At 40.2% G+C, this 14,692-nt stretch overlaps 1 protein-coding gene across 6 annotated transcripts in view; it reads right to left on the bottom strand.

Annotated features, from left to right (window-relative positions):
* Nucleotides 1-1,124: 1,124 nt before the first annotated feature.
* Nucleotides 1,125-14,692, bottom strand: part of bmal1a (basic helix-loop-helix ARNT like 1a) — a 39,977-nt gene continuing 26,409 nt past the window's right edge. For all 6 annotated transcript variants that reach the window (XM_028584900.1, XM_028584902.1, XM_028584904.1 and 3 more), the window contains 8 exons: nt 9,354-9,600; nt 7,537-7,643; nt 5,990-6,140; nt 5,815-5,894; nt 5,542-5,650; nt 4,834-4,927; nt 2,999-3,092; nt 1,125-2,893 (listed from right to left, as the gene is read on the bottom strand). In XM_028584900.1, coding sequence (XP_028440701.1) covers nt 2,736-2,893; nt 2,999-3,092; nt 4,834-4,927; nt 5,542-5,650; nt 5,815-5,894; nt 5,990-6,140; nt 7,537-7,643; nt 9,354-9,600 — 1,040 coding nt within the window. In that variant the 3' untranslated portion in view covers nt 1,125-2,735. The remainder of the gene's footprint in view (nt 2,894-2,998; nt 3,093-4,833; nt 4,928-5,541; nt 5,651-5,814; nt 5,895-5,989; nt 6,141-7,536; nt 7,644-9,353; nt 9,601-14,692) is intronic.

Below are 14,692 nucleotides of genomic sequence, written 5' to 3' on the forward strand. Positions count from 1 at the left end.
TCAGATTAAGTCAAAAAAAAAAAAAAGCCCTCTTGATGAAGGAATAGAGTTTAGTGACTGAAAAGTCTGACTGCATTATTAAGTGCTTCATATGGGTATTGGTGTAGATGGGTAACCTGTCACCCAGAACACAGGTTTCTCTGTTAGCTGGGTGATGCTAATTAGCCTGCCAACATGTGTTTACCTGTAGAAAGCTGTCTGAGAGGAGTAGACCTTAGTAAAATGGCAGTGAAGAACATTTTTGCATTTAAATTGTCTTGGTTTGCAGTTGAATAGCTCTTCTGAGAGAGACATCAAGCGTGCCGTTACAGCCATGAACACACAGCTGCACACTAAGCCGCTGCTCCCACCAGATTAAATTAACCTCCTCTTTTTCTCCATTAAAGTCTGATTGTTTGTTGAAACAGTAGTCAGAGCTTCACTACAGTTCTTCTGCTGACTGCCTGCTATCAACACTCGTTAAGGACCTTCAGAGATTTTGCAGCTAAAATGTGCAGGAGAACACTAGAGAACAAAGCAGTAGAGGTCTTCACAGTTCCAGACAGCTTCTAATAACTGAACTGGGTCCAAATTATATTGTGTTGTGTAAGCACCCGTTGTATTGCCTAAGTGGATCCTAGTCGACTTGGTTTTAGATTTCATCACATGCATGTGACATATTAATATATTGCTGACAATCATCATTAAAATGTTTTTGAGGCAACCAGATTATAAACTGTACAGTCCATCCATTATCCTTTGGAGGGTGCCTATCCCAGCATGCAGTAGGTGTGAGATGGGGTACACCCTGGACAGGCCTGACACCAAAACTGTGTCTCAATTCCATGTACCACGTACAGTATACTCTGTACAATTTTTTTATAGTTATTTTATACTGCTTTTATTTTTTAGTATATAAGAAATTATTAGGACAATTAATGTCAAATGAATGCAACTTCAGATTCTATTTTTGTTTTCTGTCTTCCTGTCTTTAAGTCTTTCTGAAGCTGTTTCATCATCAAGAATTACTTTGGATTTTTTTTTAGCTCTGAACAGCTCCTCCATTTCCTTTGAGCATTGACTTCTTGGAGAAAAGTGCACATCAAAAGCACACTCAAAAATTCCAGGGCCTTTAATATGCATGCTGACTGTTTTGAATATACTTTATTTGATAGCTTTTCCAGTGTGAACACACTACATAGTGAAAACCTGCTTACAATTAGTATGTAGTATGGGATTGGGACGCAGCTCAACTGTCCAGGATTAGTGCTGTGAGGTGATTTTGGTGTAGTGGCAACGGTCGGAATCGCAGGTCAGGCAATGCACAATGGCCCAAAGAAACTTCATCACACACACAACCATTATAAAAGCAATGGTTGTTAAACAATGAATACATTCATCTGAGTAAAGGGAAAACGGTCCGATATGACACTATGTATTTTCAAAATTTGAGCCATATGGTCCGATATAAAAAAAAGAAAGTCTAAGTAAGTTAATTATTTTCCTGCCACTTATTTGGCCAGGACAGTCAGTCAGATAGGGACTCAGATTAACAGGCTATATGGGTCCAGAAACATGGAAGTTTAAGTTCTTATTTACTTCATCTTTTAACTATATTAACTGGTGGCGCATCATGCTGCCAGTGTCTCTATTTTGGTGTGTTTGGATCGAATACAATTTTGGATCAGGTCTGAGTGTCCTTGCGTTGCATAAAAATCTATTTTTTTTATGCACATGCAAATTTATGCACATCATGTTAGGTGTTCCTAATGGAGTCCATCATTTTTTACTTGTGAAGACCTCTACTAAGCAAGTCATATGACAACAAGAGCTTTAGGAGTATTATTTTTGATAGCTTTCAAATTTAACTTACAGGAAAAATACAGAAAATATAATTTAGTGAGGATGAGTAGCTTATAGAAAAACAAGATAAAGTTTACGTTAGTTAAGGAAACAGCAGCTAGGTGGCTTTTTCAAAAAGGATTTTGTCATTATTTAAATGAACTGAAATACTATCTGCTTGTGGAATTCTGTGGCTTGGGAATAAAGGACCTCTACGAATCTTCCGAGCAAATTATCAGAGGATAACGGTTGTGTGTTCATTTCCCATGCTGGAGATCAGCCATCTAAAAATAAAGCCATTTTTGGAGGGGAGTGCAACCACAGCCGTGTTTGTACGGCACCAACATCCTTCGAGGAGACTCGGACGTACAGTTAGAGATGTTGAGAGGGCTGCGGAAGGATCAAGCGCTCCCCACCCAACACCACTCCGCCCCACATTAAACTTCAACCCCCATCTATGAATGTCTCAGGAGTTCTGTGTTGGTTCGGCGTTGGCTGTTGAGCTGGCAATGACAGAGCCCAGAGCCACTGTTAGACAGAGTTCAGTCCATCAGTAGACATGTTAGCACCGCAATCCCGTAACTTGAGATGCCATTTTCTGGACTGTTGTTAGAGTAATGGTCTCTAAACGTGGCGAGACAACTAACACTGCAAAGTGGATCATCTTAACGCATCATTTGGAGGAGGGAATCCATTGGAATCCAAGGTCTGCCTACAGTCTTGTGTGTAATACATATCTTCGTATCTACAGCCTTTTCTATTAAAATGTGCTAAGGTTCTTTGCAGTGTAGTTGTGTACAGAGGGCAGGAAACATGACAGACAGAATTCAACCTGACTGAACTCTTTCATCAGTGGCTCTGGTGCTAAAGAGGGAGTATCCCTCTCCCCCTTTCCTTCTTTCCTTTTAACTTCCTCACAAAGGCCAGGGCAGGTCGCTGAAGTCGACGGGGCCGCCCAGGCCAGCGTCCGCCTCCAGCAGGGACATGATGACCGCCATGGCCGCCTCGTCGTTGCTGGGGCTGCTGGAACCAGGCTCGTCCATGATGTCTATACTTAGGTGGGAGTTGTCACCTGAACAGAAGTAGAGTCATTGCAAAAAATTATGTTTGGAAAGGAGATAAAAAAAAAAAAAACTAAAAAAAAATAAAATTCGAAAATGTTTAGTGTCCAACTCACTCATGATGGACTGGTTAGAGTAGGGGTAGCCTACAGAATCAGGGCCAGGAATAATCCCTGTGCTCGGCTGCTCAGGTGTCCCTCCGTTCTGAATCTATAGACACATACAGGCACATATCAGTTTACTGTGAACACAGATCACTTTCAACCCGAGCTGAAAAGGTTTCCATTCAATCCTCAAATATCTTTGTGTTTGTCCACAGAACAGACACTAAGGCATGGAAAGGACAGGTCAGTGTGAATGTACTGTAGATGCATCACTGTTTCCTTAACAACACTCAACACAGTAATTTTTGTTGTTTTGTTTAATAATAATCAGGTAGCATATAAAAGACTTTATTGATCCCCATGGACATATTCCCATGTCAAAGCAGCAGAAGAAACAGACTAGAGATTTATTTTTATTTTTTTATGAATTTGCAAAAACCTGTTTTTGTTTTGTCATTATGGGCTATTGAGTGTAGATTGATGAGGGAAATGATTTTAGCATAACGCTGGAACAAATGTGCAAAAGTGAAGGTCTCAATACTTTCTGAATATACTGTATAAAATATACATACAAACTGTACCAGCCAAAGTTTTTACACGCTTTCTCATTCACTTGAATGGGAAAGTGTGTCCAAACTTTTGACTGGTACTGTACATATACATGTACCAAAGACTGTGTAAAATACGTAGTCTCTGTGACGTCACCCACTGATTTCTGAAGAGCCAAAATGGAGTTTGCGTTTCCTAGGATGGAGAAGGCATGACCTGCCCCAATTCTGCCTCTGATTGGCTTGTACTTGTTGCCTTCGTTGGTTGGATTGGTTAGATTTAGGCATGAGGAGTGAGAGTGGTTAGGGTAAGAATACCAGGGTAAGCCAATAAGAGGCTGGACATGCCTTCGCCATCCTAGCAAAGGCAAATTCACCTTCTGGTAACTCCACCTGTCGCCATCTTGGCAGTGCCCGAGGTCAGCTAATCAAAAAATGGGTAAATATGTGGAGCATGGATGGAGCTGATCCGGGCTAAATGAAGCCTTCATTCTACGCTTGCCTCTTGTGACAGCAGCCAACTTAAACTTAAAGTTGGGCATTTTAACATGGGGATCAACACCCTTTTGAAGCCAGCCTCAAGTGGCCACTCAACGAACGGCAGTTTTTGGCACTTGCGCATTGGCTTCATTTTTCACCACCGAAGGGTGCCATTTGACATGTACAATACATGTACTTACACCACGTACGCCACAAAAGGGGTTTTAAAAGTCACAAATTTCTACAGAGTAAGTCGGTAAAATGGCAACATTGCATTGAGTCCTGCTGTCGTAAATAAGATCAACGCTAAAAAAGTAGCTGGCTGAGGTGGACTACAGTAAAGGAAGTATCAGCTTTATTTTAGCCGATACAATCCATTAAAAATGCCCGGATTGACCCAGATCTTGATACTTTGGATGAGCAACTTTCAAATCGATAGACCAACATTAGTTTTTTAAATGTCAAATATCTTATTTTTAACTTTAATAGTTAGTAAATTATTATCTTATTCACTTTTTCAGTGACTTCCTGGAGTTTCCGCTGGTTGTTTGGCAACAAACAAGTTATGAAATGTTAATTAGTGATCTTTTAGACATGCCAGTAGATGGATTTTGTTGCCTTTTGACAGAGCCAAGGTAGCTGTTTACACTCCATTTTCCATTCTTCATGCTAAGCTTAGCTAACCAGCTGCTGGCTGTAGTGTCATATTTATTGTACAAACACTAGATTGGTATCAATTGTCTCATGTAACTCTTGGCAAGAAAGCAAATAAGCAAATTTCCAAAAGATTTCTGTGTGTCTATCTCTGCTGTGTGTTACCTTCTTGCCCCCTGGGGAGCATGTGTCAGGTGGAGGGGTGCTGGTGATGTTCAGAGGACTGGAGCCACAGCTGGAGGGGGAGGAGCCTCGAATCCTGATAGAGACAAAGATGGTTGCAATGACTGAAATACTTTACATTTCATAGAGTTTATTTCCTTACCATCAAGCTCAATTGCAAAAAAATGGCAATGAGTCATGGTTTGTCACTTTGTGCAAATGTGACCTACATGCAGCAATTTTCAACACTTTAATTAGAATGTGTCAGCATTGCTATGGCAATAAGTAGATAATACATCTATCAATGGAGACAATTGGTATAATTTTAGCACCACAGCAGCCATCTGAGTCTGCGTTAGTTTGGAGGACTCAGAACTAAGCGGGGAGCCAGCAGTGTACACACACACTGTCCTATTTTACACAGTGAAGAACTTCTGGTACTTTTTTTTTTTTAAGGATAATTTTTTTGGGGTTTTCCGCCTTTAATTTGACAGGACAGCTAGGTGAGAAAGGGGAGAGAGAGAGGGGGAAGACATGCAGGAAATTGTCACAGGTCAGATTCGAACCCTGGACCTCTGCGTCGAGGCATAAACCTCTCAGTATATGTGCGCCTGCTCTACCCACTGAGCCAGGGATTTTCCAGTCAAGGATGAACAGACTTTGTGAGCTTTACTGGTTTTGAGACTGAAATACACTGATTTCATCTCCCACCTCTGGATCTCCATCACTTCCTCTGCAATCATGCGTCCAATTTTGCCAGCTCCTGCTCTTGTGCCACCGGGGATGCCAGGGACCGTCTGCAGTGCCCGCCTTCCTCCACCTACCAATCAACAGCAATCAGGAAAAAGAGATTTTATTCATTGTGAAAGATAAATAATTCCCAGTGGGGGATTATTGACAGTGGCTCTGTTTTTTTTGTTGTTTTTTTTATAAATCAGCCAGGTGTAAAGGAGCACTGTGCATTTGTTTAAATTAGTATTTTACCCTCTGAGGTGAGAACACTGTCCATACTCTGTGGTGAAGCAGCAGATTGAGGATAATCCGATCCTTCCATCATAGGACACCTGGAGAGATCAACACACATGAAATGTTCTGATATTTCACAGCCAATTATGTACTTCATCAGTTGTATGAGGTGTGAGTGTTCTTGTCTACTTACGACACAACAGTGTTGGTGGAGACAATGTACTCCACCTCCTTGGTCCAGGGGTTCATAAAGCTAAACCATCGGCTCCTCAGCGTGATGAAAGAGCCGTCTTTGATCTTGAATTTGTAACAGTTGGTGTTGATCTTCTCTCTCATCTGCAGCACTGTTGACAGCATCATAAGGGTGTGGTAAGTAAAAACACACACACATTGAGTACGATATGAAAATATTCCAAATTTGATACAGGTCATGTAAACAGCATATTCCGGTTGGATATTCCGAATAAGGCCTTTGTCCGAATAGAAGACGTGGGATATTCCAGTATTATCCGGGTTTTAGAGGCATTCTTTGGACATGTATACAGCGCATTTGGAATATGCGTCTCAATCTGGGTTTTTAACCGCAGTTTACCGCCTCTTGCCCATTTATGGCTTATGGTCAGCTCTATAGTTGCTGTACACAAACCAACCAGCCAACAGTTTGCAAGGCTGCAGATCCGGTAAGAAGGAGAAACACAGCTACTTTTAAACATCATCAAAGACTTGGATATCAACAGGTTTTTGGATATGCGCACACATCGCCGACCTTTTCAAGAAGCTGGTTGAAGGAATGAAAGAGGTATGCGGTGTTTGCAAGGTCTAACAAGTCCGCCTCCGCTGGTAAACTTTGAAAAAAATCATATTTTGCAGGGCTACATGTAAACGGGAATATTAGTGGAATATTCACTTTCATTAGCCATGTAAACAGCTTTGTCGGAATATGGTCTTTTTCGGAATAAGGGATAAAAACTTTTTTATGCATGTAAACATAGTCACTACTCAGATTTCCATCTAATTGTCAAGCGAATTTTAAGCTAACTTTTAAAATGTCGCAAAAAAGAAGAAAAAAAAAGAAAATCCGAATTAGAAGCGTTTCCATCAACTGGTTTAGAACGAATAAACTTAACTACGCAAAGTGTAGTTTCGTCACAAGTTGACGTTACGCATAGTTGTAGATTGCAAATCGGCTTGCTAAATCAAAGACTTAAGAAGCTAAGAGAGGTAGCATGGTACAAGTTGGCCACCCGTGCAGAATACAGGGTTGTGGCAGAGACATTTGGTGTCAGCTGTGTCTACGCGGTGTGCAGGGCCATATGATTCAAGCTGTTGAACCAATTCGTCAATATACCCGACGTGGCTGAGGCACAACCTATAGCGCACCGCAACTCCATTACTCACCTTGTGCCACAAATGTACACCGCACTGGATGGGACCCATTTCTTTCCAATACCTGGACTATAGTCATGTGAGTTACACGTCACAACTTATTTGGCAAAGTTGTTTACTCTTCCATTTTGTGCATTAACTCTTTTGAAAAAGGCAAAAACCACCTCAAGCGAGCGTAAAAAGGTTTTCCCGAATTTTGCTGTTTCCATCAACATTTTATAATGCAATACTTCAAAATGCGCATAAAAATATGTTGATGGAAACATGAATACTGAAGACTTGACTCATTTACTTCATTCAGTCACTTCACCATTGAAATCCATGAAGATATTTTGTCTATCCCACAGCAGGTACCTTGTCTGTGGCACTCTGCCAGGTGGCCAATGTCATCTTGGTGGAAATACTCATAGAAGGAGGTTCCCAGCAGCTCCTGGGGCAGGTAGGCTAGGATGGCTGTGGCTCTGAAGGGACAGACAGACAGACAGAGAAAGGTTGTGTTTATTTACAGTTGCTGATGTGTGGCTCCTCAGAACGAGGAAGAAAGCAAAGAAGTTCTCAACATGTTAATCCGCAGCAAAGGCAACTCTTCTTTCGTTTTTTTCAAGGCCAGCAATTAACACTATAACCCACAGGCTTTTTAGGGCTACTATAACCACCAAACCGAACTCTCTGAACGTTTGTATCCTTTTGTTTGCACTGATGGGCCATTAACGCATCATCACTCTCCATTTCTTTAGCAGCAACGACGCACACATATGCAACCCCCACACACCATACAAAGCCAGCTTGAACCCACACAAAACTGGTGAACTCTTAGCAGTGTAAAATGTGCTATTTTGCTATCTATTTTTAGAAAAAAATATTTTCAAGCTGCCACATGATGCAGTAATAGACCGGTCATTTGAGCTGTGCGTCATTTAGTTTAGCACATACAAAGTCTCCAACTCAATAATATCTCACTGGAAACAAATCTAAAATGCAATAAATTAAATAATATTCCTGACATCAACATACTGAGTGAAGTTTAGAAAGAATGAAGAACACAGACATCAGTCAGTATCATCCTTCCTCCTGTCCTCCGCCCTGTGCAGCTGTGATTCCCTGCAGCTGTCTCAGCCAGCAGCTAAGTTTACAAGAATTTGCCTAATTTTAAGATATGTGGTCTAAACAGTTAGACATTTACAGATAGACTTTTGTTTTAGTTTGTTTGTAACAATTTGCTATTAGCCGAGCTAGCGCGTGTATAAAACATATAGGTTTATACACATGCCTCTCTCATCCACTACTGAATGAGACCGTGGACAGCTCAGATGTATGATGTATCAGGTAATGTCAGGTATAGTTTTACCTTGAGCCAGCCTATAAAGTTACAACTATGCTAACTGAGTATTAACCATAAGCGCATTGCAACGCTTGTCTGTCTGTCTATTTCCATATGGAGCACAGTAAGCCTCTATGGTTCCAAATGGGAACGCAGGCAAAGTGTTGAAAGACATTTATGCTTGTTGAGCAAAATATTGGCTTTACTCAGATTACAGATTTACGAAGATTTCATAGCACTAGTAAAAAGCGTAGTTGGAGGAGCTCAGCACCTGCACAGAGAGCAGAGGAGATGCTACAGCATGATAATAAATTATACCAAAACATAAATCAAAGTACAGATAAATAAAGTGGTAATGTCGGAGTTTATTTATACTTCAGTCTTTAATAATTTAGCCCCGGGGTTCGTTTAGTACCAAGTTTCGGTACCCATCTCTAGTTGTTGGTCATTTGTTATTGATATTTCCAAATACACCAATCTGAAATTGAGTCTTAGTTGGGTGTCAAACCTGAGTCACCAACAATGAGCAGTGGTACTTTTCAATGTTAATGCACCAAACCAGTTTACCACCGAACAGCTTCTTATTTTAGGCTGTGTGTCCTTTAGTCCTATAGCCACCTGGCTAATAGAGCCAGATCCACTTACACGGTTCATTTATTTGTCATTTTACAACACAGGGTTGCACAATATAATGTAAGTTGTAGCCCATGTATACAAAATTTAAATTCAAATAGAATATGTTGAAAAAGTTGAATTTAATATTATTCCTTTCATACAAATTAATAAGTAGTCTCAACTTGATCCAAGATAAACCCTGCTGAATGTTCGCCGACACTCTCTTGCATCTCACCTCTGGTCAACGAAGACAAATTTGCCGTCGATGGCGTGCCGCGAGACGTACTCTGTGGGCTTTACCCTGATGTCTGCCAGGCTGGGTTGGGGGACAATGTGGGGGTGCAGGCGGCCTATGGCTACCAAGCAGCTCAGGTTGCAGCCCTCATTGTCGGGCTCATTGTCCTCGTCGAGACCCATCTTGGTGGGCGGCCAGCTCTTTAGGTATCCCGTGCTGTGAATAGTGCAGAAGCTCTTACGGTCCGCTGTAAAGACAGGAAGAGTGGGGCAGAAATAGTTTTAGAGGTTTGGCTCACATTTGAAACTGTAATGAAACCGGATTGAGAAAACCTATTTAGTTTAAATATGCTGAGATTTAAATTGACATTTATAATGATTAAAAACAGATGAGATAAAAACATTCTTTTTAAACTGCACATGCAAAAGAATTTTGCCTTCACAAAGTAACCTTTGCAGTGTGTTGTGGAACAAAAATAAGGAGGAAGACAACAAGAAAATACTCAGGCTAGGCCGAACTCCAATGTACCATTACATTACATTACTCTCTCCACAGTCCAAGGTTTAAGATTAGGACACTAAATTATCTAGGTTAATATGCACAGCATAAGGGACCTTTTTAGGGATGCTAGTTCAATCTCCTTCCAACAACTACAGTTTGACATTCCTCAGTCTAAAGGCTAAGTACTCCAAATTATTAATTTCAGTCACATTTGCCAGGTGTCAGTCTTATTAGACTTCTATTTGAAGCATGTGCAGTGTCCCTTCGAAACGTGCCTGTTCAAAACAGTCCGACTGCTTAGCCTGTGGTATTGCTGCTTGCAGCTTTCTTGACAACTGCTCATCCAAACAACTTCACACTCCACACTGCGCTTCCTTGGGTCCTGAGCAACACACCTGCCATGACATGGTTGCGTCACATACCTGGCGCCTACTCACAATCATAAACACCGTTAAAATACACTCTGGTTCACAGGAAACTGAGAGTAGACTTAACCGTTCGGCACCTGCCGATAGATGTATTAACAGCTATAGATTCATTATATTTAGATAAAAAAAAAATTTAATATCTTACAATTCTAACTCACTGTACCCTGAAATAACTTACAGAAGGCCCCCCAAAGCACTTACAAAATATGAAACTCACCTGCATACTACTGACTAACTGTGTACTTTTACTTCAGAGGAAAACATTGTACTACATTTACCTGACAGAAACATATTGCCGGTTATGTTGCAGATTCAGATTTTACTTACAAAATACAACAATTAAAACATGATGCATTATTATTGATTAATCTATCCAGCATTATATTAGAGTAGAAAGCTCATCTTTGAACAGATGTAGAGTAAAAAGGGTGAAAAATAAAAGGAAGATGGTGGTTGCCTGGGGGCCCCCCAAAACACTACATCTGCAGCTGAAAAACACGAGTCGCTGCTACTCACAATCACAAACTGTGTTGCTTTTTTAACGAAATATATGTTCAAACTCACTGTATGAGTATGCATGAGTTGTTCCGTCGACCAGTTTGTTTGTGGTTGTTACCATGGTGAATCGTAGTATCATGGCTCCATTCATGCTGCATTTTTATTGTGGTGGTGCACGCGCTTAACTCTGAGTGAACCTACTCTGAGTTGATTGAACCAACTCAAATCAGCTGTTCTGGAACCGAAAACTCAGAGTTTCCCATCTCAGGGTAAATCAACTCAGAGTTCAGGGTTAGACTCAGAGTTTGTTAAATCTCCTTCCTGAAACGGGCCCCTGCCCGACTCGCCTTTTTTGTTTTTCCATTATGAAAAAAAGTACCTGGTACTAGCCAAAAGGTACTGTTTTTTTGGTATCCCCTCCGTCGAGGTTCCAAGCGAGCTGAGGCAATACCAAAAGGTGACGAGAAAACCTGCAGACTACTGACTGGTCAGAGAAAATTGTCATTAATCACTGCGTCATCATTACTAGCGAACAGACTGGGGTGTCCTGAACAAACCCGCCATTTTTAAATAGTTTAGCCAGCAGTGTTGCTACTGTTCTTTTGCCCACGTGGGTCGGACAGACAGACGGATGGACAGAGATTCCCTTCTTTATAGTTGTATTAGATACAGCTGTTACAGGTAGCGTAAAAGGCTTGCATTTTACTTGCACTTTACTTTTGAAGCTGCAACCTGCTTCACGTCCATTTTCTTCTGTTTTATGTTTATAACTACAGTGATTGTGTATTGGGATCGTAGCGCTGCCAAAACATGGGTGACCTACACGCAGTATCATGCCTGAACGTTGATTCATGTTCTAAAAAAAAAAAAAAAAAATAATCTATAAAATATAAGAATACAAGATTAGTTTAGTTTTTAGTTTAGTCAGTTTATAACTTGACTGAACTCAATTTTTCACCATTGTGAAACACAAAGCATGACATCAGAGGAAGAATAAAAGTTGTCTGTATGAAATATTCAGCTACACTCTAAACAGTCAACATGAATAGTAACACAGCCAATCTGCAAATGGGAGTCAGTGCCTAAGCAGGGCAACATGCAGCCAGCCATATGTTTTATCTGCTCTTAGGCCACTGGAATACACATAACACAATGAGCTGGACAGAAAGCAGAAGAAAAACCCTCTTAAAAGTGTGACAGGATAAAGACTTGTTTGAATTCCTTCAAAAGACAATTCATTCATGTTGATCAGAATAATAATGCAGGATGTAGTTCAATGCATAATGGCTCAACTACTATAGTTGTCCAAGGACCTTTTACATAACTGTTTAAACACTGTTGGCGTTTTTCCATTACATGGTACCTGCTCGACTCTACTCGACCTCCATTTTCCATTGCAGATTTAGTACCGCCTCATAAAGCGAGCGTGGCTAGTCATCATAGACGCCGCAAGAAACTGCCGTGACCTAACGCGACACACACACAGAACATCGAAGGTGTGTTGATTTTGACTCTTGGCATGTGGCTGTTGCCACAGCCAGAAGAAAAATTTTGTTTCAAAAGAAGCTGGAGGCAGCAAAAAACAAATATACCGCTGGCTAAAAAAAGACCGTCAGGTTTCCCACAGAGTCATTCTAGGTAATAAAAAAACTATGAAAACTGCAGCTATGTAGTATGACTGTCATTAGATCTGGAAGTCACTGTTGTAGTGTGTAGTGCTAGCTCTTAGCTATGGTGCGGGTATGTTTTTGGCTCTTTATGATGAACTGGTTGGCCACCCTTGGTCTAGATCTTCTCTATCTGTAAAGTGTCCTGAGATCACTTTTGTCATGATTTGACACTATAAATAAAATTGAATCGTATTGCTGGGGACTGAATGGCATGCATTGTCAAATTTAATGCAATCTAGACACGCAATGTTCAATATTAATAAACTCTGAATAAACCATAAGGACCACTCTATGCAGCAGCAGAGTGACTCAAGCATAATCAAAAAATAAAAATAAACTGATGGAGTTGAAAAGGAGAACACATCAGCAGAACTTCATTCAAGACGAAAATAACAACTAGGAAAATAACAACTAGGCAAATACACAAAGCGGCTTTAATTTACCGACCAGATTCATCATCTTTTCTGAATCTGTTCAAGCATCTCCTGTAATTTGGCAAAAACATAATCAGGTATTTATTCCTTCTCTCACCAGGCAGCACCGGGTTTCTCATTTTAACCTGAAATGGACAGAAACGAAATGCAGTCCGGAAAGAGTAAAAAAAATTTCACAAACACCACTTTGACACACCATAGCACTTTCTACAGTTACTGTGGTGTCTTCCTAATTTTAACAGCTTTTCCCTCATCAACTTTTCACAGAAATGTATCTGAATTTATTATCATTATATGTTTTTTTGTTTTGGTTGCTTTCTCCCGTGCTGCAGTACCACTGCAACTAAACTGTTACTAATGCGCTGGATGAGGGTGCCCTTGTACCAAAACAAATATCACTAAAAACCAATGGGGGAAAAATATTAAAAACATATTTAAATGAAAAGTGAAATGCCTTCTGCTCTGTACCTCCTGAGGGGCTCTGCTAATCTTCTCTGTATCGTTCCCAGTTTAATACACGTGACGTGATATGAAGCTTTTAAGAGACCACCAGAGCCGGAGTACTGATGATCTCTGTTGTTCTGGGCCCGTGTATGCATAGTCAGAATAAGCGGTGGAAGAAATATAAATAAAGTATCAATACTACATTGTAAAAAATATTCTGTTACAAGTAAAACTTCTGCATTCAAAATCCTACTGAAATGGAATACAGCTAAAAGTCAACAGTGTATAATTTTTTTCCTTGGTCTGGACCAAATGAACCTAACTATAGGTGTGAAAGCTCCCCCATTTCCCATAATCTGCCAGCAATTACTATTCTTAACTAATTTTGAGATGTACTCACATTTTAGCAGAAACACTGATGATTTAGTGCTATTTTGTTTTATTTTTGTACATCTCTCTGGGCAGTATATAACCCGTTAACGCTTTTCTGCCATGAAAAGGGTTCCTGTATTGTTGAGTTACTGGTGGTACTGTATGCAAGATTTTGCTTTTGGCAGACCCGATAGGTTAAATAAGGGTTAAGTAAATAAAAATATAAAAATAGGCAATTAAAGATGCCAACTTCCTTGGTTTTGTAATGGAGATGTTCTCATGCTGAGGTGATTCCTGGTTTTAATAAGGATGTGCCTCTAAAAATAAAATAGAAGAAAAAAACAGAAGAGCACCAGGATAGCAGGGCTTCTGCTTTCATAAGAAGGTAACTGAAAGACTTTTTTTAACCTGGACTCTATTTTCCTATGTTTTTCTGTCTAAGTGACTGATGGGAACAATCTTTGACATTGGTCCAGTATTAAGCAAGATCACTGCAGTGGGCAACGGCGAAACAAGCTACAATGTAAGTTAATAGGGCAATTGCCCAGCTTGTATTTACCTTCACAAAAGTGCTCGTTTTACCACTGACAGGCTCAGAATAATATTCTTAGTGTCTGACAACAATATGGAAAGGATTTCTAAGAAGGTCGACCTTTCTGTTAAAGAGTAAGATCCTTACTAAACATATAAACATCCACAAAATTGCTTTAGCTAAACCCACCAGACTCCATGAAAAATAAACAGTAATTTTAGCATCGTAAAATACAATTCATTCAAAGTCGACAGAAAAAAATAAAACTACGAAAAGCCGTTTTGGTCGTCTTTCCACTTTTACAACCATCACAACTCTAGTTATGGTTGAAATAAACACTTAGTTTACCGATTTCCATGTTGGCTCTATACAAGCTTGTCCTAAATAAGCATGCCCCATTTAAAAAGTTCAGAACCAAAAATAGATACAGCCCCTGGTTCACCACACAGTTGACCACCCT

Source organism: Perca flavescens, chromosome 8 (assembly GCF_004354835.1).
Source record: "Perca flavescens isolate YP-PL-M2 chromosome 8, PFLA_1.0, whole genome shotgun sequence".
NCBI classification, from domain to species: Eukaryota; Metazoa; Chordata; class Actinopteri; order Perciformes; family Percidae; genus Perca; species Perca flavescens.